Source organism: Larus michahellis, chromosome 1, assembly GCF_964199755.1.
Source record: "Larus michahellis chromosome 1, bLarMic1.1, whole genome shotgun sequence".
Lineage (NCBI taxonomy): Eukaryota > Metazoa > Chordata > Aves > Charadriiformes > Laridae > Larus > Larus michahellis.
In genome coordinates this window covers 164,691,154-164,716,752 of record NC_133896.1, presented here as the reverse complement: position 1 = coordinate 164,716,752, position 25,599 = coordinate 164,691,154, and the positions used below count along the sequence as shown (strand labels likewise).

The 25,599-nt window shown below is 40.7% G+C and overlaps 1 protein-coding gene across 9 annotated transcripts in view; it reads left to right on the top strand.

Moving 5' to 3' along the window:
• Positions 1–25,599, top strand: part of FARP1 (FERM, ARH/RhoGEF and pleckstrin domain protein 1) — a 219,642-nt gene that overhangs the window by 35,801 nt on the left and 158,242 nt on the right. For all 9 annotated transcript variants that reach the window (XM_074562571.1, XM_074562551.1, XM_074562604.1 and 6 more), the window contains exon 2: positions 12,790–12,985. In XM_074562571.1, the coding sequence (XP_074418672.1) occupies positions 12,815–12,985 (171 nt within the window). In that variant the 5' untranslated portion in view covers positions 12,790–12,814. The remainder of the gene's footprint in view (positions 1–12,789; positions 12,986–25,599) is intronic.

Here is a 25,599-nt window from a genome sequence, read left to right as displayed (position 1 = left end):
GCTGATGGGCTCCTGCTTTTAAGGAACTGGATTCAATTCTTGACAGAGTTCCCTGTGTTGTTAGAAGTAGCTTCAACATCCAGAAAATAGCTAAACTCTTGAGAAAACTTGATATCTGTGAGCTAATTATCAGAAAGCCTCATGCTCCTGGGTGCAACCTGTAGTAAAAGGATCTGTAATCGTGGGTAAAGAAAGCTGCGGGATGTGAAATACTTGACAAGTGAGTTGTCCCTAAGAGTCTCAGTTTGGGAATACAGAATCAATGGGTTTGCTTTGGACTTCAGTCTGTTTGACCTGGATCCATAAATGGATTTAGGCTCCAAACTCCCACTGGAGCCAATATCTACGTGTCTTGAGGACCTGGGTTTTCCGTCAGTAATTCCCCATATAGGAAGTAAGGATAATGTGATGCCTTCTCCTCTCACAAGGGTATCGTGAGGTTAGAGTAAGTACTTTTTGAGAGAGTAAATCAGCCCGCTATACAGAAAGCGCAGAAAGATGGTTGTTAATTCTGTCTTAACAGCAGAGTACAGGTAGTTAATAAGTCTTAATGATAGAACAGGGAGGAAAAAATAAATCCTGAGTGTGTTCCCTGTAACTGGCTGTGCTCCTTGCATGGTGAACGAGGCAGAGTGGTCTTTGGCAGGGCCAAGGAGGGAAATGGGTGACGGTCATGGTGTGCAAGAACAGGAAGGGGTAGCTTGTGGTTCGATGGCATGCTTTACACACGCAGTTCCTGATTTTTAACTCTTCCTGCAAGGTGTGCAATTTTCTCTTACTTAGAATGGACTTTCATGTTTTCCTTTGTTTGAAAGCGAAAGCTGCCATAGCAGCTGTAAAGCTGACACCCTCACTGGAGATTTCTGGCACTGGGTGAGAGACGTGCGTGGCAGTGGCAGCAGATCCTTGTGCTCCTGTGTGCGGCTCTACACCATGAGAGGGGTCAGCACCTTTGTTGTTGTGCATGTGGAGGACAGGACTGTTGACTTCAGATCCCAGCTCTGGAAGGAAATGCACTTAGTCCGCTGCTGAAGAGTGCTTTTTTCCTCTCTCACATTTGTCTTGCCCTTCCTGACAATCCTTTTGCACATTTTGGGGCCTGTCTCCAGTTGTTGGCTTCTTATTCTCTTTCACCTGTGGTTTCTCCTCCCTCCCAGACTCATTGTCGGAGACCAGGCATCTTGCCTGACCCGGCCTCATCCAGTTTTTCATCTCTCATGCAGTCACCTTTTTCCCTTTTCCTGCCTTGTTTTGTGCACTGCCTCGGGATCTCTGGCTCCCTTCCCTGCCCGTTCTGCGCGCTCCCTCCTGTTTTGGGCCCTTGTGCCAGTCTGTTCCTTCACCTCCTTCGGGTCTGGCACCCGTCCCTGCTGGGCTCCAGATGCACGCCTTCCGCTTCCTCCCTGCCACGTCCAGTGCAGGAAAAATAATGGGCTCCATCCTCTCCTCTCTTCTCCAGGGCCTGGACCCACTCCAGAGCCTGGACCTGCTCCAGTTTGGGCAGCCATGGAAATTGAAAGGCGTCTTGGACTCCTCTGTTCCCAGTCTGGTGTGTGCTCGCCCGCTCCGTGGGGAGACGTTGGGTTGCCATTGGGAAAGCATGTGAAGTTGGAGCATGCCCCTCAAGGAAAAACTCCTGAGAGATATGAGTTACTCTTTAGAGGTCATTGCCTGCCATGGGTATCCTGTTTACTACAATCAGATATGGGTATAAAAGCTGCTTTCCATGTTTAGCATAATCTAAAGTTACTTGAGACTCAGGAGCCAAGAAAGGAATATGAGGAGTATAGGATGTTCTGCAAGGGAAGAGCAATCTAATACCCAGTCTCCCTGGTTGCCTGGCTCAGCAGTGTGCTCTGCTGTGCTGCTTTATTGGGAGACGTGTATTTAGTGAGAGAACCCGTCAAAATCTTTCAGGCAGCATTCACTTTGAATGATTTGAAATACATTATTTACCATGTCCTCCTTTCTGCTGATCTTTCACTGACAACTTCTACCTCTTGATGTCTTATTTAAAAAAAAAAAAAGGATCTGAGTCTTAGATCTCTCTGTCCTGCTCGGATTGTAAAAGCTGCTTGAGTGTTACTTCTGATGGTATTTTGAAGAGATCGGTGCAGATTGTTGGGTCACTTTGCAGTATTTCTGTTTTCTCTCCTTGTAAACGCTGCAAGGAAGAGAACAGAACAAGAGAACTAATGCTTTCCACTGTCCCCTTCAATAGCAAAAAGTACAGATTCCACAGCTAATGCGTTTTCACTCTTCTAAGCAAGTGAGTAATTAGTTTTGAAATGCAGCAGAATCCACAGGGATATAATCTGCACTGACACAGGTTTGTTGATGAAGGGCTGATGGGGTGGTTGTAACAGGCAGGCCCTTCTCTAGCTACAGCTCCTAAAGCTTGCAATAATAGTGCTGTGCTTTGGAGTAACTTATGGCAGTTTTCATTGTGAAGTAAGTTACAGTGGGAAAAGCAGACACAACTGCAGCGAACAGAGCTTTTTTTTTTTTTTTTTTTTTAGGTCTAAAGTTGTCTTCTGTGAAAACCAACCCTAGTCTGCCTTCATGCAGCATACGCAGTACTTATATTTTAGCTAGACATAAAATGAGGACTTATATGTGGCAGCAGTATATCTGTGTCTCTGTCTCACAGCATCTCTGATAGCTGTTCACAGAAAAAATGCAGCTTTATCAATTATCTAAAGACAGAGAAGTACTGTATCTTGAAAAATCACGAGGGCTGTTGTCAAACAGGGGCAGACAGTGCCTACGCTGTGTCAGCACAGGTAAAGTTTCTCTAGAGATCTTTTAGTGGTTCAAGTATTTGCAGAAAGAGAAATGAGATAGCAACCTAAGCTAGTTTGGAAGTTTTGCTATAATTTTAAAAATCATTTTTGAACGAAGAGTCACAGAATGGTTTAGGTTGGAAGGGACTTTAAAGATTAAACACTATAGGATATTTGAATCTGGATATTATACCGTCACACCTCATGACTTGTTATATAATATATATAATATATGTTATATAATGTTATATAATAACATCCTCCACCAGGATGCCAAGCAAACTATTAAGTTGTTTTCTAAACATAAAGCAGTTTTTTTCTTGAACTAGAAATTGTGTCATTACTAAGTGTGGTATTTCCCCGGTCAAGCATAGTACAGGCTTCTGGTGAAAGACTTAATTAAAGAAAAAAGTCATTGTATATTCAAATATATTGAGCAGTTTTACAAACTTATAAAAAGTTTCTTCTGGGAACAGATGTTTAAATATTTAAAGCCTGCAGGAATTTTTTCTGGTTTTATAGTGGGTTGTATACTCAGCATACAACTGTGACCATAAATATGTTTTCCCTGGTGGAAGACCTATGTAGTAATTTTGTGGGAGGCTGATCACAAGCTTTGGGCAAAAAGGGAACTAGTTAAGGCCATTATGGCTTCCATTTAACATGTTTGGGTAAGCGTCTTCCCTGGGTGCGTAATGCTGAACACTGATGTCGTTGTCTTCTGCGGTTTGGAGCCACTGGGCCATAAGGATACCCCTTTCGTGCAGCACAGTGTGCGTGGTGGCGAGCTCACGAGCTTCTGCTCCATACTCGTGCAGTACGCCATCAACTGAACAAATCATTACTGATCTCTCGCAACAGGAGAGAGAATGGGGTCTTGGCATGCTGACTGCTGCATTTTGGTCTTCTGCTAGGGGCCCACATGCTCAAGGAAGGGAGAAGCTCCTCTAAAGGGCCACTGAACACCTGAATTAGGCTGTGGTGCTTAACAGCTCTCCAGAGGAGCCAGCTTGCATTTGGGCAGCGTGAATACCTCTACTATATGCTCATACTTGGTACAGAGAAATAGTATTTCCTTTGAGCTGTTTTATTTCTCAAAAACAGAACTGTATCAGATTTTCCCCCAACTGCTGAACAGTAGTATTAATGTAGCGTGTTATTTATTCTTTTGACATGTTTTTATTTCATGGAAAACGTCTATGTTATGCTTGAGGCTGGCTATGAGTTGCTGGATCCCTTTCAGAATTCTGTTAAATCTGGAAGTAAATCAGATTACGTTCTTCTACTGTAAGCACATTCGGCTTGGCTTTTGCATGAGGTGTTGTATGGGTGAATGAGCCCAGAGCACTCCAGCTGGTGCAACAGCTTTATTTATGCAAAGTGATGGCATGAAAGGGTTTTGAAAAATGCTTTTAATGGCTTCAGGAGTGATTTGTACTACTATTGAATCACCAAACTGCTTTAAGTTGTTACCCGCTTTGCTTCTGTTTTCCAGTGACAAACTGTGGACTTAGGTGATGACTCAGTTGATCAAGAGACTCTGTGCTGGCTGGAAACACAAGAAAGAGAGGTTTTCTGAAATTCTCTTTATATGTTCCTAGCATTTGCCATGTGGCAATAAAGCTTCCGGTATGCTTCTGTCCATAATGTGAAATAGCTTTCTGTCCACATGATGATGCTTTTATATCTCAACTTTCGACCTAAAATGCTTTAGTTCTTTGTAAAATGATAACACATACTTTGTCACTTCTACAACACATTTTATCATCAGTAAAGGACTAGCTGGGTGACTTCAATATGTATTTGATGCACTTTTTACTCCTATTTACCCCCCACCCCGGAATTTTCTTAAAATGGCGTGTTTTCACTTGTGCAAGCATGTTTAGTTTTACTTTTTCATAGGGTTTAATGACAGAGTTGACCCAAATAGGTTATGCAAAATGGAATTCAATGAAATTGAATTTAAGTATATAATACCAGTAGCTTGCAGCGTCTTCCTAAGCTTCATATGCAGTCAGTTTTGACAACAGGTTGAAAAACATCTCAGAAAGCACATTGTGAGTTTCACAGTAAAGAAGAAATATCCTCCCCCCACCCTGAGATAAAGCAGAAATTCTGTAGAAAAGATGTGGTCTGTTCAATTGGGAAAGTGGAAGGAAGGTATTTTCAAAGAAAAACAGTGTTGAACTTCATGTACGTGTAAGTTATAAACACATAAATGGTAGTTAACTGGTGCTACAATAAATACAAAGCAAGTGGGCAATATTTAATTCAATTTTTAAGGCGTCTAATAACAATCAAAGCATTTGTGTAGAAATATCTCCCTCTGGGCTATTAAGGGATTCATGGCTCCAGGAGCTCCCAATTTTCTCAGACTGTGCCTTTGCATTTGAAGGGAAAACACAGTTGTTGGGGGAGAGTCACTAGCTGAGCAATTTGAGCTAATCATCCCCTTGGTTTAGCAGATTAGACACTAATTTTCCTTCCAGGAATAGCCAGGATTACCTGTTTGTACAGTACCTTCAAGTTGGCTGATTTAAAACCTGAAGAAAAAACTTCAAAATCGGCTGTGTTGGCATGAACAGGATATTGGCATTCCTTGATTCAAGTAAAGAGTGTTGATGATGGTACAAGGGTACCACGAAGGGGTAGTGAAGAATGAATAGTGGAGACAAGTCCCTAGAGGCTAGGAAATGGTCACAACCAGTCCCAAGAGTAACTTGTATGAAGAGATTTCCGAGGGGTTCCTTTGAGAGGCTGAGCGTGTGAAGGCTTCACTTACTTAATTGGTCACTTACATATATATGATGGATTTGCTTGCTTGTGTGAGATAAATGTTCCCTGCTTGCAGTAAGTTTCTAATGCAAGGTTGTCCAGAAAACATAGCACAGAGTGAATCAATATGTTTATTGTCTTGTTTAATATCATTGACAGTCATCAAAAGTAATTTTAACTTTGTGGGTTTAAAAAGAAAATATTTGTAGACTAGACTGGCTTGATTCACAGAACAATCTGTATTTATGCTGAAGGGATGAGGTTTTACACAGAGGCAATTGCAAAAGCATACAGAATCTATTACTGCACTTGTTGATAGATCTACTGACAGGTGTGTGGTTGAGGAAAAAAGATAGCATACATCAGATTTGTGCGGGATGGGACTGCTCTTTGCTGACATCTGGCAGAAGATTTGGAATCTGGGACAGCTGCTAGCGCCACAGAATTGCAAACAGCTTTAGGACCTGAATGCAATGAAGATAAATGAGCTCCAGTTGGAAGCTGAATAGCCCTAAAGGTAGAAGCGGTAATGAATGCAGGCACTCTGAATGCTGTACAGATAGGCTTGCAAGAGGTGGGGTTTTTGTTCTGTACGTACATAAACGTTCATTATTCTGGATTGCAGGCTACGTTATCAGTGTACTGAATAGTTTGAGTTTGTAAAGCTAGGTGTTACTGCTTAGGTCCCTGAATTTGACATTGGTTTCATATTCTAGCTAGTTTGATGTTAACAACTAAGTGTACTGGATTGCTCTCCAAGTCTGAGTACTTAGTCTGTCCATCTACACAACCATATCATAGAAACTTGAATCCAGGGGTAAGAGGGTGTGATTTAGAGGTTTTCAGAGTTGTCCAAAGATGGACAACTTTGTGGCCTACCTTTATTTTCATGACAGGTGATGTGTTTTATTCTATTATGGATACTCTGCCTTAATTGAGAGCATTTCTTATTGCTGCAAATGCAAATTTTAGGGAGTCTTCAGACTGCTGGAGTATCCAGTTGCAAAAAGTAGACAGCCATGGTGTTTTCTTGGGCAGGCAGGTTTTTAAGAGTTTAATTTTCTGTGTCTTTAGAGACAGGAATAAGAAAAAATAAATCTGTGTTTAGAAATTAAGCCCAGTTTAGGAGCTCCTCCTCCATCCTGTTCTCTACTGACTGTGCAGGGGATTAGATGTGAGTTTCTAATACTCATCTTCTTGACCATACCTCACCTAGAACCTCCCTACTTCTGACTTCATGAAACAGCCATTGTTTACAATGCTGCTTTTTTTTTTTTTTTTTTTAATCTGAGAAGATAGCCCAATGGTACAGAATAATTAGTTTTTTGTGATAACTTCCTTCTCTATCTGAATATTGTGGGTGCGAGCAGAAAGGGCAGACAGCAGTCTGAACAGGAATCCAGAAGCCACCTTGTAATGTCTCCATTAGAGGCAGAGCAACCAAGCTTAGCCTGCCTGGGTGCAAACAGGGAAGCAGACACCCAGCACCCATGTCCGTACTACTGCCCTTCAACCTTGAGCTATTTTTCTGTTAAGAGCTTTTGGTGTCACATGTCTTTGCTTCCACAAAAATGCTGGTCCATTAGCCTAATGAGAAGTTTCTGAATGTATGTGAGATTTCAAATGTATGCTTTCCTTTCTAAAGACCTTCATGTGATTTCACAGGTGTATGAGATTCTGTACAGAATATTGTGAAGCATTAATGTTGTATTAGTGAGGCAGTTTTTTGTGGGTTTTGGTAGTTCCTTAAGAAAATCAGACTTTTAAGAGATTTTCCAAGAAATGTTCAGTTTTCTCACATGAGAAACTGCCAAAGACTCGTAAGACAATAATGACTTCAAAGCTTTAAAAAAAAAAAATCCCCCCTTCTCTGCTGAGGACTTCTTCCTCCAAATTGTTTGTATTTGTGAAAAGGATAAATCTGTCACCTCTAGGTATTCCCACACAGTTGTCCCACATCGTGCCTGGTGACTCCTGCGCAAGAAACAGATTTGGGTTATTGTCATTTGCCCAGAATGGGGCTGATCCAGTCTTTTCATTTAGCATGATTTGAAAATTTGCCGTTTATTGCTGCTGCCGTTAGCCATGTGCATGGTGTCTGCTGCCTTGCGAGCTGCCTTTAACCACTGCTGCGCCTCGTGTGCACCAGCTCTCTGCTGAGCAAGCGCTGAGGTTGGCTGCTTTTTTTTTGGCACTGATTTGTCATAACTTCCAAAATTGTGTTTTTTAGAGAAGAAATCTTAATAGTTTTATTTAGTTGAATAGCTTAAATTTTCGTAATTGCCGTATTTGCTTAGTACAAGTCTGCCATGGACCTGTGGAAACTAACAGGGGTAACGTTTCACAGAATGTAAAAACCTGAGCTGTATTGGCCCTCTGTCTGCTCCCCCTCATTTCAGACTAAATTCGGCTTCAGTCTTCCTGGTTATTTTATTATTTAATGCGTGTTCAGGAAACTTAGAATCATAAAATCATAGAATGGTTTGGGTTGGAAGGGACCTCAAAGACCATCTAGTTCCAACCCCCTGCCGTGGGCAGGGACACCTCCCACTAGACCAGGCTGCTCAAAGCCCCATCCAGCCCGGCCTTGAACACTTCCAGGGATGGGGCACCCACAACTTCTCTGGGGAATCTGTTCCAGTGCCTCACCTCCCTTACAGTAAAGAATTTCTTCCTGATATCTGATCTAAATCTCCCCGCTTTCAGTTTAAAACTGTTATCCCTTTTCCTATCTCTACACTCTGATAAAGAGTCCCTCCCCATCTCTCCTGTAGGCCCCCTTCAGGTACTGGAAGGCTGCTATAAGGGTCTCCCCGGAGCCTTCTCTTCTCCAGGCTGAACAGCCCCCCCAGTCGCTCTCTTATTTCATGTTTGTGGTAATTCTGGTATATTAATGAAAATGTAGCTTCATTGACAATTTATGCTGTGGGTATAGAACTTTTCCTTACTGAAAGCATGCAGGTCTGCTACGTGCTTTTGGCAGGGCTATACATTTACACCTACTCTGCTGTTGTCCATGGGGAGGGAAAAGGAAATACGAAGGGTCAGCACATCATATGAGAAGGGGGCTTGGTTGAGAAATTAGCCTCAGCGGTGGGGCAGCTGAGGTGCAGACACATCCTGCTCCCTCTGCTTTGGGGCATTAATATCTGGTGGCCTGGGCCTGGGAGAGAGGTGGCATCTTTACCCTCACAGTTAGATTTGCCACAGCTGCTCTCTCTGAGCCCTACATGTTTGACCTGTGCATACTATCCTGTCTTTCATAACTTAGTTATTATGACTCCTTAAACTTACTCCATTTTTTCAAGTTTTATGTTTTTCTGCAAATATGAAGGTGCTTAGAACTGAAGATGAGTACTTGACAGGAATGTTCCCTGGCAGTGTTCAGTGTAGTCCTCTCCACAGCTGAGGCTTTCTGAAAGTTTTACAAGAAGCTGTGAGTTACAAGCATGTGTGAGCAGCTTGCCTGGATTGCCCCTCTTTCTCCTTGATGCTTCACATTCATTATCCTTTGGAAGATCTGGATTGAATTTGTTTCTAGTCCTCTGGTGCCTTCCCGGTTCTTACTGATGGTTTATAAGCCATTGAGTCAGTTTGAGTCATCCCATCTGGTATTACATTGATTACTTTAATCTCTTTCAAAAGTTTCATCGTCATATGGTCTGGGAGGCAGTGTTGGGACAGCATCTGAGAGGCTTTTACTGCAGCTTTAGCTCCGTGGCTGGTCTGCTCGGTAACTTTACAGGCCAGTCACATCATCCCACTGTGCCTCAGGCTTCCCTGCCTTTAGAAGGAGAACAGTGAACACTGTGCTACCTTCTGTTTCGTGCTGTGCAAATGTGTTGAAGCAAAACAAAAGAAGTGGAAAAGGCCTAGATATCTGGTACCATCTCCCCCTGTTACAGGTGCTTTTCAGACTTTTTTTTTGGGGGGAACCTCTTGCATCAAATGTCCGAACCTCTTGCATCAAATGTCCAAACCTCATTGTCTGATCTAGAAGAGCAGAGTAGTTAACAGATCAGATTAGCATTTATTCCACCATGAGCTCTGCTCAGGTTTCTAACAGTGGATTATTGCTTCTCTTTTCCTCAGTGTTTTGCAATTTTTGCAGTCTGGCGGCCACCACTTTTTCTTCTCAATTAATACCCTCGCTAGTTCATCAACATTGTCTTTCTACTAGAGCGTCTCTAAAATTCTCCATCCTCTGTCCAAACTTGATTCTTCTCCTCCTCATGACAGGTGTTAGGTATCCTAATCCCCCCTGGTTTGCTCAATATTTGCTTAATACTCTTCTGCTGCATTCTGTGACCTTGCTGTCTTCTAGATCCAAGTGATTTAGAGAAAGGTATGCAGCCTGACTGATACGCTGCAATATTTTAGAAAGGGTAATTGTAATAGTCTTTAAGGCCTCTTACATAAAGGCATAATAAAGATATTATGCTGATGTTACGACAGCACCATAGCAAGACTAGTGTCATACAGAAAAAACCTTAAATAATGTCCAGTGCAGCATGCTGATGTTTAGATATACATACAGATTAGAAAAGGAAAAGTCTGCTTTTTAATTTTGTCAGTAGCAGATGCACGTGATCAGGGAGGCCAGTACTTCTTAGATCTTTGTTTCCGAAGGAAGCGTGTGTGGCAACTGAATGGTTCAGTGTATGTATATGTATTACAAGAATTTCTACATTACTAACTGTTAATAATAATAAACCTCTCAGCTATATATATGGAGTGGTTTGGCTTATACCTTTCCTCTATGATGTTTTTGGCTCCTAAATTTGTGTCTTTTTTCCTTGTTCACTAAGTTTACTGGCCTGTCTGAATGTGTGTGTGGGCTGCTAGATCATCTAGTCAGAAGAACGCTTATAGAAAGGTTCAAGCTCTGTAATATTTCCTTGCATTGATTATTTAATGGTATCACTTGAACTGACTGGATTGATTCCTATGTTAAGGATTTAATGGAATGAACAGATTTCTTCATCCACTTTGAATGTCTGTACCTAGCCAAAAACTACTGTAGAAAAACAGCAATTGTAGAGGTCCTTTCTGCTGCGTTGGTGCTGTCTGTGGTACGTGGTGACTTCAGAAGAGCTGTTAAAACAAGTTTTTTAATTAATAAGGATGTGCACCAGTATCTTTGTGTGCAGTGGCACATTTTTAAATGTCCCTCTGTACTTCACATGCATGAAAACCAGGTTTGTGTATACTTAGGCCTGGAGTCTTGCTATGTGGAGCTTGGTGTCTTTTTCTGGATTTCCTGCCTCCAACTGTAGCTTTCTTGTTGGCACTTCTTGTTTCATAAAAAGGTTTTAATTTAATTCAATTAAATTTATTTTCTTGTTTTAAATTATTCCTTTTACATTGGAGATTACGATGCCAGTTGAGGAAAAATTTGTCTCTCAGTAGTGTTTGGAATATGCTTGGATAGGTTTCACTAGTATCTCCAACCCTGTTGGGTAGGATAGTGCTGGTTCATTGCAAAGGTTTGCCTGCGGTTTTTTGTTCTCCTGCACTTGCGCCTGTTGAGCTGATATGTAGAAGTACATGATCCCTAATTTTTCACTCCCTTTATTCCTTTATTCTCAGCTAACACTTCTTTTTTTTTTTCTTTTTTCCTTTCTTTTAATCAAATTGCTCTTTTAAAAATTTTTACTCCAAGCCACTTGCTGTGTAAAAAAAAAAAAAAAAAAAAAAAAAAAAAAAAAAAAAAATCTGTAGGAACAAATTCGTCAGAACATGGAAAAGTGATGTGTAGTAAATAGTATATCCTGCCGAAGACAGGACTGGTTTTATTCTGCCCTTATAGAGGGAACTGGTATCTTATTACATGGCACTGTTCTTTGTAGTATACTGTAGAACTGGTGACGCATTCACTAATACATAGGCTATCTTGTGCTTCCTGTTTTTCTCATAGGCTTCTCAATATTTGTAACCTCAGAGTAAAAGCCAGACACTTATTGGCAGTATTCCTCTGGAAAGTTACCCTTCCATTCATCTGCGCGCTACATGTTTTTTTCAATGGTCATTGATCAGCATATAAAAGTCATGCAGAATGGAAATGCAATTACGAAGAAAGATAAATAGACAGTAGCAGTAGGTTTCATCAGAAACCCAGCTAGAGTGTCAAAAGGCAGGGGGGAAAAAGTGAAATAAAATTCTAGTATGATGTGTAACATTTGACAGGTAAAACTAATGGTCCTTGAATTAAAAAAAAGGAGGTTGAAAGTTGTGCCAGTTAATGAAAAATCACACTGAATCATTGTTGCAGCTCTGCTCCCTTTTTAGGACAGAATAATTATTTAGCAGAAATGTGCTGTGTAATGTGGTGCAAAAGCTGCACGGAAACAAAATTAGCAAGCCAGTTCCTGAGGTTCCTTTCCATGGATATGAAGCAGACATGCACGTTCAGTGAGTGGTGCAGGCGAGCTGGTGCAGGTGTAGCCTTCCCCTAACATAGCGAGGAAGGTGTGATCCTTGGTGTTCCCCTTCATGGGAAATCAGATTTCCCTTGCTTTTCCCAACCAATGTTTTTGCTCAGTTTTCTTCTGGACTTCCCGGTAGCACATCCTCATAGTCCTTGGCTCATCAGCGGGATCGGGCCAGGCTCCAGGTTCTAGAGCAGCTCTGGTCCCCAAAGGAAACAAAATATTTAGGTCGTATAATTGGAGTCATCTTTGGCTTTCCTGCTTCACAGACCCTTAAGCAAGGGGGCAGCTGCAAAGGGCCAGAGAAAGCTGGGAGGACCAAAGGAAAAAATGCGAATGTAGCCAGGAGGGATTGACAGTCAGCAAGTGGTGAGTTGTGCCACCTGCTCTCCTCACCTTCCTCCCTTTTCCGGGAGCCCTGTCTGTGGCCGATAACAGCCTCATTCATAAATACATAAAAATTAGCATAATTCATTGAAACCTGGGTTCTGTAGTGCTCTGTTTCCAATGTGATCTTGTTTCCTTTTCCAGGAGAAAAGGAATATTTCCCCATTGTGCAGTACTGTAGGCAGTCTATCAGCCTTACCCCCAGCAGGTGATTAGCCTATGTATTTTGAGAAGTATAAAGTTTTTCTGGTTTTCTTGTCTTCATATGAGGCATTAAAGAAAAAATATCATAATGGTTATTACTTTGTGTTAATGGTTATATGGTTTATTAGCTGTAAGTATATATGCCGTAATGCTTATGTACAAAAACTCTTATAAATAAGTGATAACAGTCTTTGCCCTTATTCTTTTATCAGATATAAGAAACGTGTTTCCCTAAACATGGGTGAAACAGAACAGAGACCAACAGCAGGATCCCGGTTAGGAGCTCAGGAAAATGCTGGGATCAGTACCTTGGAGCATGGACAGAAACCACCTATGACACCTCCAGGAAAACTCATTTCCATCAAAATCCAGATGCTGGACGACACACAAGAAACTTTTGATGTTCCGGTAAGGCTGTGGGGGTTGGGGTGGCTAAAGATTATTCAGGCATTTCTGAAAATGCATATTTTCAAACAGTTCTCTTTTTATTTCAACTGTGATTCTTTGGCTAACAAATTCATGTTGCGGAGAAAATCATTGTTATATCAGCATTAAATAGATGATGGTGCAATAGAATAACATTAAACAGTGAAGTGAGCTGTAAATTACAGTTATTCTGTTTCTGTTTGAAGAGTTTCAGAAGAGGTAAAAGTCTTTGGTGTTTGTTTTTTTTTTTTTCTTCAAATATTACATCAGTGATTTCTTCTGCTTTCTGAACACTTGATCTATTTCTTTGGTATTGTTTTCTCTTGATCCAGTAAACCATAGATCTATACAGGTATTTTTTCGTTTCCTTTGGCAAGTCCTTAGGAATTTGAAATCATGAAAGTTTTCACTAATTTCTATCACTCTGAGAGGCACCAAGTGCTCTCTCACATGTTGAGTGCAAGGAAAGAATCAAAACAATCTCATCTGAAGTTTCTCTGTACCTCATTGAAATTAATCTAGGCCTGTACTTGCCGAGGAAACAGGTACTACTGCTTGTGTGTGTGATCGGAGAAGAATTAGTTTTAGTTAGTTTCGATGCAAAGACCGATTCTGTTTTACATTATCTAGCTGTTAGTAACTGCTAATGATTTTAACATGCCCTGCTTTGGTAATTAACATGTAAGATTGCTGAACACTGTTGCTGTTATGAAAGTGTACTGGAATGTGTATTTTTCAAAGTCCTCAGGGTTCAGTGAATAGGAAACTGGAAACCTGAGTTCAAATTTCATCCTTGTTACTTGCATTTTATGTAGCTGTGGTAACTTCCATGCCTTCATTGGCTCAGTTTTCCCTTCTGTGAAATGGGGAGTTACTAGCAAAATACATAGATCTTACACATGTGGCGCTCTGTGAAAGCTCTTATGGTCACTGAAACAATGTTATCCCTGTATTAAAGATGAAAGAATTCTGATTAGGAAAATCCTCATTTAAAAAAAATTATTTTTTTACCTATCTATAAGGTTTTGTTGGTCTGTTTTGTGTCTGTACACGCACGTGCTATTTGGTCTGCTCTCTGCTGCTGTTTGTGACCCAACTTACAACTGTGTGTTCGGTCTCAGATTTTGTTGTAGTAGGAAGTGAATTCTCTGGACAGGCAGGTCCCTGTGAACTGCACTGTCATCAAGTGAAACGCTCGTGCATGTAGCAACTTGTTATGCCTTTGTGCTCTTCAGATTGCCTCTCAAATATCCATAGCAAACAGACTAAAATTAGCAGTTTTAAGATACTCATCGCTGTTCAAAAGTGCAGTTCTAGTTTAAATTACCAAATGCTAATGAAAGTTATGCTACTGATCTTATGTGGTACAAATGTCCCTATTATTCCAGAGATGACTTTTTTTTTCCCCCCTCCACAGCTGCTACTTCACCATAGTTTCGAAATGAGGTACAATTTATAAGAGTTAATAACTGCATTTAACAAACACTTTGTAGAAACCATTTTGAGATCAGGTCCCTTTCATTAAATTGTTTAGAAGCAAACGTAAGTAGCATGTGGATGCGGTGCATCCACATAACACCAGCTTTGCTTCTGGGAGTTTGAGAAAACAGTATTTTTTCAATCTTCAATATTAGGAGACATCAACATTACTTTTTGTTTTTAAACTTCAGCAACACCTGGAAGACCTGGGTGTGTAAACAACTCTCTGTTTAGATCACTTCAATATGATTATTTTCTGAGGCTTTTATTTCATAACTACCTCTATTCAAGGAGAGCCCAGGTGGTTTTAAAGTCAAATCTCGGTGAAATTTGCAGGATGCTTAGATTATAAAGTCTCTTAGAACAGATTCCTAAAGCCTTTTCTGTTTAAGATATGCAGAGTCAAATGGAGCAATACACATTGTTTTCAGTCTGCTCTAAAAGGTATTCATTTTTTAGTCCCGTTCTACAAAACTGAAAGATTTTTAATGCATCTAAATTGAGATGTTTATTCATGTTGGAAAACCCATGTTCCCATTTATAAGCTTGCTGTTTTTAGCCAAATTGGTGCAGTATACACAGAAAAAGAAAGTGACACCTTTTCAATAAAATATTTTAGGAGCAGCAAGTGTGTCTGTGGGCAGAGGATGTTAAACATACATGCCTAAGCATATCTGTGGGCTTGCTTTTCAGTGGAGAACTAAAGGCTTTTTGCATGATTGAAGGTCTGAATTTCCAAAACTTGAGCTGCCATGGTTATGAAAATAACCTTCCAAATATGATGCAAGTATAAACTGAGCAGGATTTGTTTCCTACAGTTTTAGGAATTTTGCTGGGTCATCTTTTCTCTATTAGCAAATGGGCCTTGTAGGATGGTATGAAGTGTAAGTCATGCTAGTTTATTACTTGCTTGTGAAGTCTGTGTAAAAATAGAAACAGATACTGGTGCTACTTCTTCCTCAGTTTGGGGGAAGCAGTGAAGTAGTTGGGACTACCCATCTGTCTAGTCCCCCTTCCTTGCTGCTCTTGCAGTTTCTTTTGTTCTATGTTCACCACCTCACCCATTAGCTAAAACTTGGAAAAGCTCTTGTCCCTGTGGTGTTTTTCTTGGGTTTGTTTTTATTTTGGTTTGGGGTTTTTTTTTTGTGGTTTTTTGGTTTGTTGGAGTTTGTTTTGTTTTTTTAAATTATCTTCCAGGAGGTAAAATTCAATATCCTTGCACTTAGGCAATCCCCTTTCACCCATCGTATGCAAATAACTTGTTTTTATTAGAGCAAAATGATTCAGATTTCTATGTCTGTTCTGAATATAATAAAACAGGACAAAATCATGACCTACTTCCATTCCCCACCCCCCCCAGTGCTGCTGCACTTTGGGCTGTTTAAAAGTGAAATTACTCTGGTGTCATTTGTCCTTCTAAAGGAAAGTTGATTCTTTTGGTGTTAGGACTTTGGTGCTCTATAATCATACCACATCCAGCTCATTGTATTAGCTTCTCACAAGCCAAAAGAATAAAAAAAAAAAAAAAAAAAAAAGGAAAGAGATCCACATGTTTCATATGGTCTGTAAATGATATGTTTTCGCCAGGAAAAAAACCATAAAGTATATGGAAAGTGTTTGTATGGGAGACTTGAAAAACAGAAACCACAATGAAGGCCTTTTCATCAATTTTTCCAAATGCAGTATTGTAAAAGGAAGGGTATGTAACAAAAGTCTGATATGCTGCTTGCTGTTAACAAACAGTATTTCATTGCAGAATTTCCAGACATTCCTATATTCCAAAAAGCCAGTGAAAGCTTGAATAGATAATCCTGGATCTTTTACTTCCAGTTAGCTGGTTGTATGACTTTCTTCAAGCAAATACAGATGCTTAGGGGAGGCAGGGAAAAGTTAGGCACTGCTGTTTTCACAAAAAAATATAATATTACTTTAACATCTATTTACTGCCTAACATAAAACGAAAGTATAAAATTCAACAATTGTCTTTTTGAGCACAGTTTTGTCTATTCTGCTATGAGAAGATAAATTATGTAGACTACCATAGAATCATAGGGTTGGAAGGGACCTCTGGAGATCATCTAGTCCAACCCCCCTGCCAGAGCAGGGTCACCCAGAGCAGGTTGCACAGGAATGTGTCCAGGCGGGTTTTGAATGTCTCCAGAGACGGAGACTCCATCACCTCTCTGGGCAGCCTGTTCCAGTGCTCTGCCACCCTCAAAGGAAAGAAGTTCCTCCTCATGTTTAGGTGGAACTTCCTATGCTCAAGTTTGTGCCCACTACCTCTTGTCCTGTCCCCAGGCACCACTGAAAAGAACCTGTCCTTCCCCCTTTTAAGTTATTCAGCTTTTTATGACTGAATTTCTCTACCTTTAGTTTGAGTCTGTGAATTCTCAGACAAGAGCTGGCTTCAGCTGCAGTTGTAGATGATTAGTGCCTGAAAATCAGGCCACGAGTTGAAAGTTCATGATCGTTCAGCACTTGCAGCTGTTGGTCATGGCATTAGCTTTATGGAGGGGTTGCATGCAAGTGTGGAATAGGTTTTTGTCTCTTGCTTTTTTTTTTTTCCCCAATTTCCAGTTTAGCTGCCTTTACTGAAAAATTAGTTAGATATGCTAAGTGAAGACTGCAGAGGTCCAAAATATAGCAGTCTGTTTCAGCTAGCGTTTGGCTGAGTTATGACTACACGATAGAATGAGCAAATATTGTCCCTTTCTGCTAAGTAAGAGGACAACAGCTTTAGCTAAAATGACTAATGTGAAGGAGGAAGAATATTTTTTTCACCCTTGTACACATAATGATTATCATATATAGATAGATCTTCAACACTTCTATCCGAAGACTTGCAAAACCCAACACTGACAAATAGAAGTTGTGTATTATACAAGAGTGGGTGAGGTGTACTGTTCTGCTTGGTTTTGCTCTGGTTTTATTTCTGACAGTATCATCTAAGTTAGTTGTAAGAGAATAGGATTGATTCCATAAAACCATAGTAAAACTTACGGCCTTCCTTATGTTTGGTTTAATACGATTTCCCCTATAGATTCAAAGCAGTTTAGGTAAAAAAGAAATATAGTTTTTAAGGAACAGTAAAAATAGCTGGTGGTTGCATCTACTTCTTCTGGGGAAGACAACCTTTTCATGTTTACTGTTTACGTCACTTATGTTCTTATTTACTGTTATAGTTGCTTCGGTGACAGAAGTAATCTGCTTAAAACTACTCCGAAGCAGAAAGAGTCAGTGTTGCTCCTTTCTCTAGGTAATGCTGAAGACACAACTGATTCTCATGTTAGACTGCTGGCATGATTTGGTGACTCACACCAGGTTTAACCCTGACTGGCACGATGCTTGTCACTCATCGTATCCGACTCTCTGGGTGAATGACACTGATGTGACTGGAATGGTACTACTGATGCTAAATAGAAAGAGTTGTTCCCTTCTCATTAGCATCAAAGGTGAGATCAAAGTATATCACAGGAGGTATGGATTCTTCTTTTGGTTAGGATCCAGTCTCTCTTAATTAAAACCAAACCAAAGTCCTCTTTATTGTGTCTGTAAGAAAATAGTTGCTGTCTTTTGGAAAAACCAAAACATACTTGCCTGTCAGATTACTCAAGTTTTATTAAACATCTGGTTCATGTCTTACGTAAACTTTCTTTCCCTCTGAATGTGTTCAAGCTTTGTGAAATATGCAGGGTTGGAAAATGTCATCCGCTTTGAGGGATTAACACCTGGTTTCTCAAGCAACAGGAGTTTCTTAATAGAAAGCAGGGTGAGGGTATAATCCTTAGTAAACATTGGTTGTAAACATTTCATTTCAATTTGCTTTTCTCAGAAGAGAAAGCCTCAGCTGTAGTGCTTTAGCAGGGAATTTCTGTGCCTCAATCCCAAATTTTCAGAGGGGACTTCATAATTCTGCTGGGGCTCTGTGTCTCAAGGCTAATGTTCTGGGTGGGGTGTGGTTTTTTGGCTGGTTTTGTGGTTCACATTCCCTTTGTGGGGAAAATGCCTTCTATTGAGTGTACTCCCCACCAGCTTCAGGCCAGTGTAAGCAGGCCAGAAAAAGCTCGATATTAGAAAGTCTCAATAACTAACAACAAAGATTACACATGCTTTGTTATAAATTTGCATGAGCATTATGTTATTCATAATTCTTATTCTCTTAAATTCAAAATTTCAGCCACGGTTTTATAAATGTTTAAATTATTTTCTGTAACATTTATGGATTACAGCAATTGTGTTGTCTTAGGTATTTACCCCTGTCCTCAATATGCATATTATAACAAGTGAATAAATTTTATAAAAAGGACATTAGACAGTACGCCAATGCAGAAACATGAAACAGTGTTCTATGCTTTCTTAGCCAGCTTCAACTTCAATTCAATATGAATTGCATTTTTTTTCCAGCTTAGGAAGTGAACAGCAGGTCAAATGTCAGTTATTCATCAGTCTGAGACTTTCTTTTCTTCTCATGCCTGAAATTATTTGGCCATCACTGTCAGACTACTTTCAATGAATATCAAGCGTTTGAATATTCACTAATTGTCACACCAACCCTGCTGGATCTTCTGAAATTACAAGAAGAAAACCTTTTTTTTTTTTTTTTTTTTTTCCCTGTAGTTCTGAAACAATCAGTTGTGTTTTTCTCAGCAGAAGATTATTAGTAGATACCCAGTAAACTGTGATTTTTGTTGACAGATGATGAGAAAGTCCGTGTTGAAAGATGGGAAATTTTAGTGACTTGTGTTAATAATTTATGTGCTTTTCAAAACGGAAGAGAGAATAATCCACAAGCAAACTTCTGTAACCTGAGGCAGCAGGCTGTTTAAACTGCTGATTTCTTTGTTACAATGTTCTGTAGAATGAACAGAGTAAGCGGGAACATAATTTTAAGTGCCAGTAGATCCAGCCCATTTTCAGACTGGATTGATGTATTTGAAGATAACTGGGAAATGAATGTAATTTTCTTGAATGAGTTAGCCTAACTTGTAATCAGGGAAGGCTTCTCAAATAATGCCTTTTCACCTCTCTCGGTTCAGCTGACTGGCCAAGTCGTGCATGAATGCCTGAGACGGCACAAAGCAAAGGAGGGAGCTGGCACAGCGAAGGGCAGCTGTGGATGAAGAAGGCAGTGCGTGAGCATTTCTGAACACTGCTGCCCTGACCGAAGGGGTCAGTGAAACCATGCTGTTAATTTTTGGTAACCACGTCTGTGCCTGTAAGTTGGTTTGCACAGTACCAGTGAGGCTGGATTGATGCTCTGGTGCGGGGAGCGTGGGCTCCCTCCCCAGCTATGGGGTGTTCCCCTTGGCCACCCTTTTTGGAGATGGCAGCTCTCCAAGGAACAGTGGGAGATATTTGCCATCTCTCCTCTTCAAAGCGTACATGTATGGGTGAGTGGGTAGCTAGTGGCAGAACTAGAGGCTGATTCTGCTAGGACTACATTTTCCTATTTCAAAGGCGACGGGAGGGATGCTCTGCCTCTGGTCCGAGGAAGGAGGGGAGCTGAACTGCCTGTTGTGTGCTTCCTTCCTTCCCCCTGAGACTGAGCTTCATCTTTACCAGCTTTAAAGATTTTAAAACTAGATATCAAAGCCTCAGGTAATCACTCTTTCCTTCATAGTTAGGGTGAAAACATGGTACCTTCAACAGGCTGTTCATCATGCCTGTCTCAAACGTGTACTTTAGGATGAGATTAATTGCTTTCTGGAGGTGCTTGTGTATCCCTGTACGGGGAGCATAGGGTGATAGCTTAGACTTCATTTATCATCTAGGCACCTAACTTGTTCCACAGAAATTCCTTTGTTTCCTTGTAGTTCCCAACCATGCCAAAGTGATATGTGAGTCTTTCCTGCACCCCACAGCTGTCTGGCAACACCGTCTAGCTCTGATGTGCTGGGCTGGGTGAATTATACCTGCCATAGTGCTGCTTTTCTCCGTCCTAGCTGTAACGGAGAAGTTGGAAAATAAAGCGGTGGTGTGGAGGAGCAGTGCGTTGGTGCGGTGCTGCAGTGGTGCACATGCATGCCATGATTTACTTAAGACCATTCTTTGTCAGGGTAAGGTGGTCGAGCTTAGATTACTTTCCTTAAGCTCTGTATGAAAAACAGTTGTCTTTGCTTCTGGCCATATGCTCTGGAGGGGCATAATAAATGAGCAGGATAAGCTTCTGGGAAAAAATAGCTGCCTTCCTCCTCCTCCTGAACTAAATAAGTGTGTGTTGTCCATAGCTAAAGAAATGCAGCATAAGCGTGATGCTTTGCCAAGAGCACAATCTTATGTTGGACTTAAGGCGTTTTGAAGCGCATCCAGCCTATAGTCTGAGCAAAGCACTGAGCAAAAGATCAGAAAACTTGGGCTCAGATGTAAAGCACTACTGGTAGTGGTTGTATCACCCAGCATGATGAATCACCATTTAGAGCATGGTGAATTTCAGTAACTTAAATTGCAAGTAAAAGCATATCTCCCTGTAACTTGTTCTCTCACCAGTTTGAGAGTTGAAGGAACCTTTATTGTGGAATCCCTGTGCAGTTGCTTTCCTTCATTATTTTGAACAGAACGGACAATTTTTGCCAGGTGATAACGCAACCTTTTGAAACGCCTCTCTCTGGGTTTATTTGCCTACTATGGGTTCTTTGCTCTGATTCCAACCTGCTTTGCCTTTTAGCTTGGGATGTTAATCTTTCTCTTTTTGGTCTGTGAATCTTCTCCATATGTTTGTCAGAGGTCATCACCTGTGCTTTTTCTTTCTTCCACCTTAAGTCTGCCACAAGCCCTCTCTTCCTCCCTGCTTCTGCAGGGTGTATCTGGGTTGCTCAGCTGGTGGAGCCAGCTACTGGAGGTGGCATTCCCACCTGCTGTGCTGCGCTGCGCTGGCAAGGATGCTTGTCTGACTCTGTGGTAAGGCAGTCTGTGGGGACAACCCTGCATAAAAACCTTTGTTTTTTACCACTTTAGTTAAAACCATGAGCTGGCAGCAAAATCGGATAGATGCTGATGTGTGTGCAACAGAGGGAAGGGAAAGGACAAAACCATGTTAGTGGTGATTCAGACTTGGGTGAAGCTGCTGTGGAAATATATAGCTGCAGAGGTGGAAGAGAGAAAAAATGTTAGGAACTCCTCCAACCCTTAACATGTTTAAGAATATGACTTTATATTGGTTCATATTTTAGCTCTTGGTTTTCTCGTTGGGATCTCTTCTTCCTTCCTTGCTTGGTACTAATACATGCAACCTTATGTTGCTTATCCTCCTTGTCCTCTTTGCCTCTCCACAGCTCCTTTGAAACTGCTGGTTCAATTCCTTGCTATTGATATTCTCCAAACAAACAGGAGATAGCAGTGCAGAAAGATGTAGAAATCTTGGGTCTTCAGCCAGCTTCATTCTGATGATGATCTCTTTCCTCAGCACAATATCAGGTTGTTGTATTGCAAGTCATGTGTTGGGCTGTATAGAGGAGCTCATCGCTTCTAGAGACTGTGTCTGCACTGCAGAACTAGGGACACTTTCTGCAATGGCATAGTCAAATTTTCATCCATACCTAGACTTTACAAGTGGGATGATCTATCCAAATTTTACCTAATATAATTTGTGGTTTAAAGTGAAATCTGACCAGTTTAAAATAAACTAAAAACCCCACAACTGGGGTGAAGTGATGAAAGCAGTATGTCTTTGTCTAATCTTGGTACAATCAAAAGGGGCTCCACCACTTCGCAGGTTTATAAGCCTTCCAGAAGACTTAGTAATGGGCTGCTTATCTGTAAACTTGTCTCCACTGCTCCAACGAGGTGCCTTGACAAGGCTGTGATTACAATACGCGCACACAATTAAATGTTGCTTTTGCATGCCAATGCATAAATCACATAAAATGCATTGAAATGTCTGCCAAAGCCTTTGTATGTATTTGAATAAGGCTAGTGTGTTAAAATCGTTCTTGGATAAATATGTCAATTTTTCAATAAAAAGTGATGCATGAGGCACACATCAAGCACCAGATAACTCGGCGAATACAAACAGCAATAGCAGAAGTAGATTATAATATCTCCTTTTCTTATCCCCACCCCCAAAAAGGAGGCTTTGACTGATAGAAATTGCACAAACATAATGCTGCCAGAATATAAATAGCAAATGGTGAGTTGTGACTTAGTGCCAATTTGCTTTTTGATGGCCTGTTGGCAGATGCAAATATTCATGCGGCACACAGGAGCAGGCAGTTTTTCTCCTCATTTCTTTCACTGTTACTTTCTCACCTGTTTTTTTTAATTGAACCTGGAGTCCTCTCTTCTTTTTTTTTTTTTTTCCTTCAGTTTGCCTTGCTTTTATATTTCTGGTCCCGTTCTCATGCTATAACATCTTCATATGGTTCTTGATGAATTTATTTATAATAATTGCTATTTAGTAGATAGTGGACAGTATTTGTGTGTAGGTGTTGCTTAGTATTCAGAGGCTGGTTCTTCGTGCCTAAAGGGGGACGTCTTTTGCTCTTAAGCAACTCTTCATTGCTTCATTACCTGGTGCAGATGCTCAGTTTTATTCCCTTCTGTCATCTCACCCCCATCTAAGTTGTCAGTTTTGTTCTTTCTTAGAAAGCATCCATCTTTGGATCCTCTGTGTGGAGAAGTTGTATAGCTCCTTGCAATACTTTTACAGAGCTTGTTTTTCGGTCTTTTACAAGGAGCACGTTTGGGCAGAGCAGCTGATGCTGGATATGTAGTGGCTGTAAGTTAGGGGAGCACCTTCCCTTTCTGATTACTGGAAGGGATAAGCCAGATCCTCACCTATTGTGCATTGTCTTAGGTTGTCTGGAGCTACTGGACATAAAGTGGGTTACATCATGCAATGATGTGATCCAAGGGTCTCTTCCGAGAGTGGTGCCTATTGAAATTAATCTCAGATATCACAATTTAGGTGAACAGAATTAAAATAGAAGGTATTTTGCAGAATTAAGTAAGCTAATACATGTAAACTGATGTGAAAGAGAAAGCTTTGTCAAACCTTATATGAAAAGATACCTCACAGGAATTATGAAAGGACCTTATTAAGTAGTTTCTGGTGTTGGATTCACACAGATGAATGCTGTAACCGGAAATAAATGTAGCCTGGTGTTTTATGCTCTTAGATGTTCCAGAGTAATTAGAAACACCTCTGCACTTAGGGACAAACACTGGCAGCTGGCAAAAGAAAACACTTTTCATGAAAGCACTTGAATATTCACTCATAGCATGATATAGACTGGCAAGGACCTCTGGAGGTAGTTTGGTCCAGCTCTTCACTCAAGGCAGGGACAGCAGTGAGCAGATTGCTCAAGCTCCCTAAGAAATGCTAATGGTAAGTATTCAGGACTACTGAGTTTTAGTATCTTTTTATTTTGAGAGCCTTAGTTGAGGTTCAGAGTTACCGGTTGAAGATTTGTCGCTTTTAAGCCTGCAGCTGGCAACTCTGAGGTAGAAAGCGTCAGGTTTCTCTGTGGCAAATGAGCGTTTGCAGCTGTATGTGTGGGCTTATGAAAGAAACAATGCAGTAGTCATTTTATAAATGAGAGACATGTCATAAGCTTGCTTATGTTCTAGAGTTTGTCAAACCCTTCAGATTTTCTTCTTAGTTTTTTACTTCATGTGGAAGTCTAACGTTAGGTATGTGATTTGAAAGACTATGGAAGAGTCTAAAAATAAAACTGAAGTGGAAAGCAGACTCTTCAAATGGCTGATTGTGTCACAACATGTTCAACTCCATGATTTTGGCAATTTCAGGAAGAGCAAGGTAGAAATACCAAGCTGCAGGAGAGCAGGCTTTGTGAGCAGGGGAGACTTTCATAACTGCAGCTGCTTAATAAAAGTCAACAACTCCCCCTGAAAATCTTGTGAAAACCTGGATTCACACCAACTATGGAAGAACTAAGTTTCCAGACTTCTTTCTGTCAAGTCAAACTGGATTGCTTGTGTTAGAGAAATAGAATTAGGAGCAGGTACTCTTTTTGTTTCACTAACGTAAGCTGAGTCTAGCCATTGCCATTTCTTTTTGTATCCGTTCCATGAAACAAATAACTTTGAACAGATATATACCTTTTAGTGGAAAGGTCACTTCTCCACAGAGCATTTTGCATCTGTACTGCTTGTGTTTCATTACAGGGAAGATCACGTACACAAAACTCAGCCAGGAGAAGTGACAAAAGGTTACTGAGGAAACAGTTCAGCATTTTCTTGGGCTGAGGGAACAAATCTTTGAGGGGTCAGTTAACACTGTTGTTGATGGTTGCACTGAAACGCCTGATTTCCCGTATAGGCATAGCTGTGGGGGTTGGGATTGCTCCCTCATCCTCTTTTATTTACAATTAGAAGTATAGTCCCGGGGTACAGCTGAAGATGTGGCAACTCTTCTAGAGTGCCAAATAGTAAGCTTGTTGGCGCCATTTTCTTCTTTTGTTGTTTCCGTGTACCCTGACACTCTCTGATAAAGTCGTTTCATGGAAACATAAATGTCCTGAGTAAGGCTGATGGTCCTTCTGCTGTAATGTTTTTATCTCCCACCCTGGCATGTGAGCTGGCCCCTCTGCCTTTCTCTCATTATTCCCCAGCATCCAAAGTCCCTTTTGAACCTGCCGATGCCTCCTGCCTTCACAATTTTCTGTGGCAGAAAGTTCTAGCAGTTTGCTGCTTCTTTTACCTCCTCTAAACTGATGTATTATTTTCATCAAGTGTTCCCCTTACCTCTGCTTTTTAAGGCTTGAGCTATTCTATTTAAACTGTACCACAAAAGTGGGACAATTATTATTATTGGGGACAATTGCGTTTCAGTGAAAAATAATCTCTTTTGTCATTGACTGACTAGCAGAGTGGTAGGTGAAGAAGATGGGTCTGTTTAGGGGAGGGCAGATCTATTTTGGTGACAGATCAAATGCAGGCAAGAGAGTGATAGAAAAAGGGTAGGATTGGTGGGAAAAGGGGGCATCTGAAGATGCAGATGTATAAGAAGGCACATTACAAGAAGGGGGAAATAATTGTTCTGGGCTTGTATAAATCTGTAACTTTCCTGAATTTTTCTTTTTTTTTTTTTTGGCTGTACTTGCAACACTGGTGGTCTGATGCATTTGTGTCTTAAACATCACAGCATGACACAGTCACAT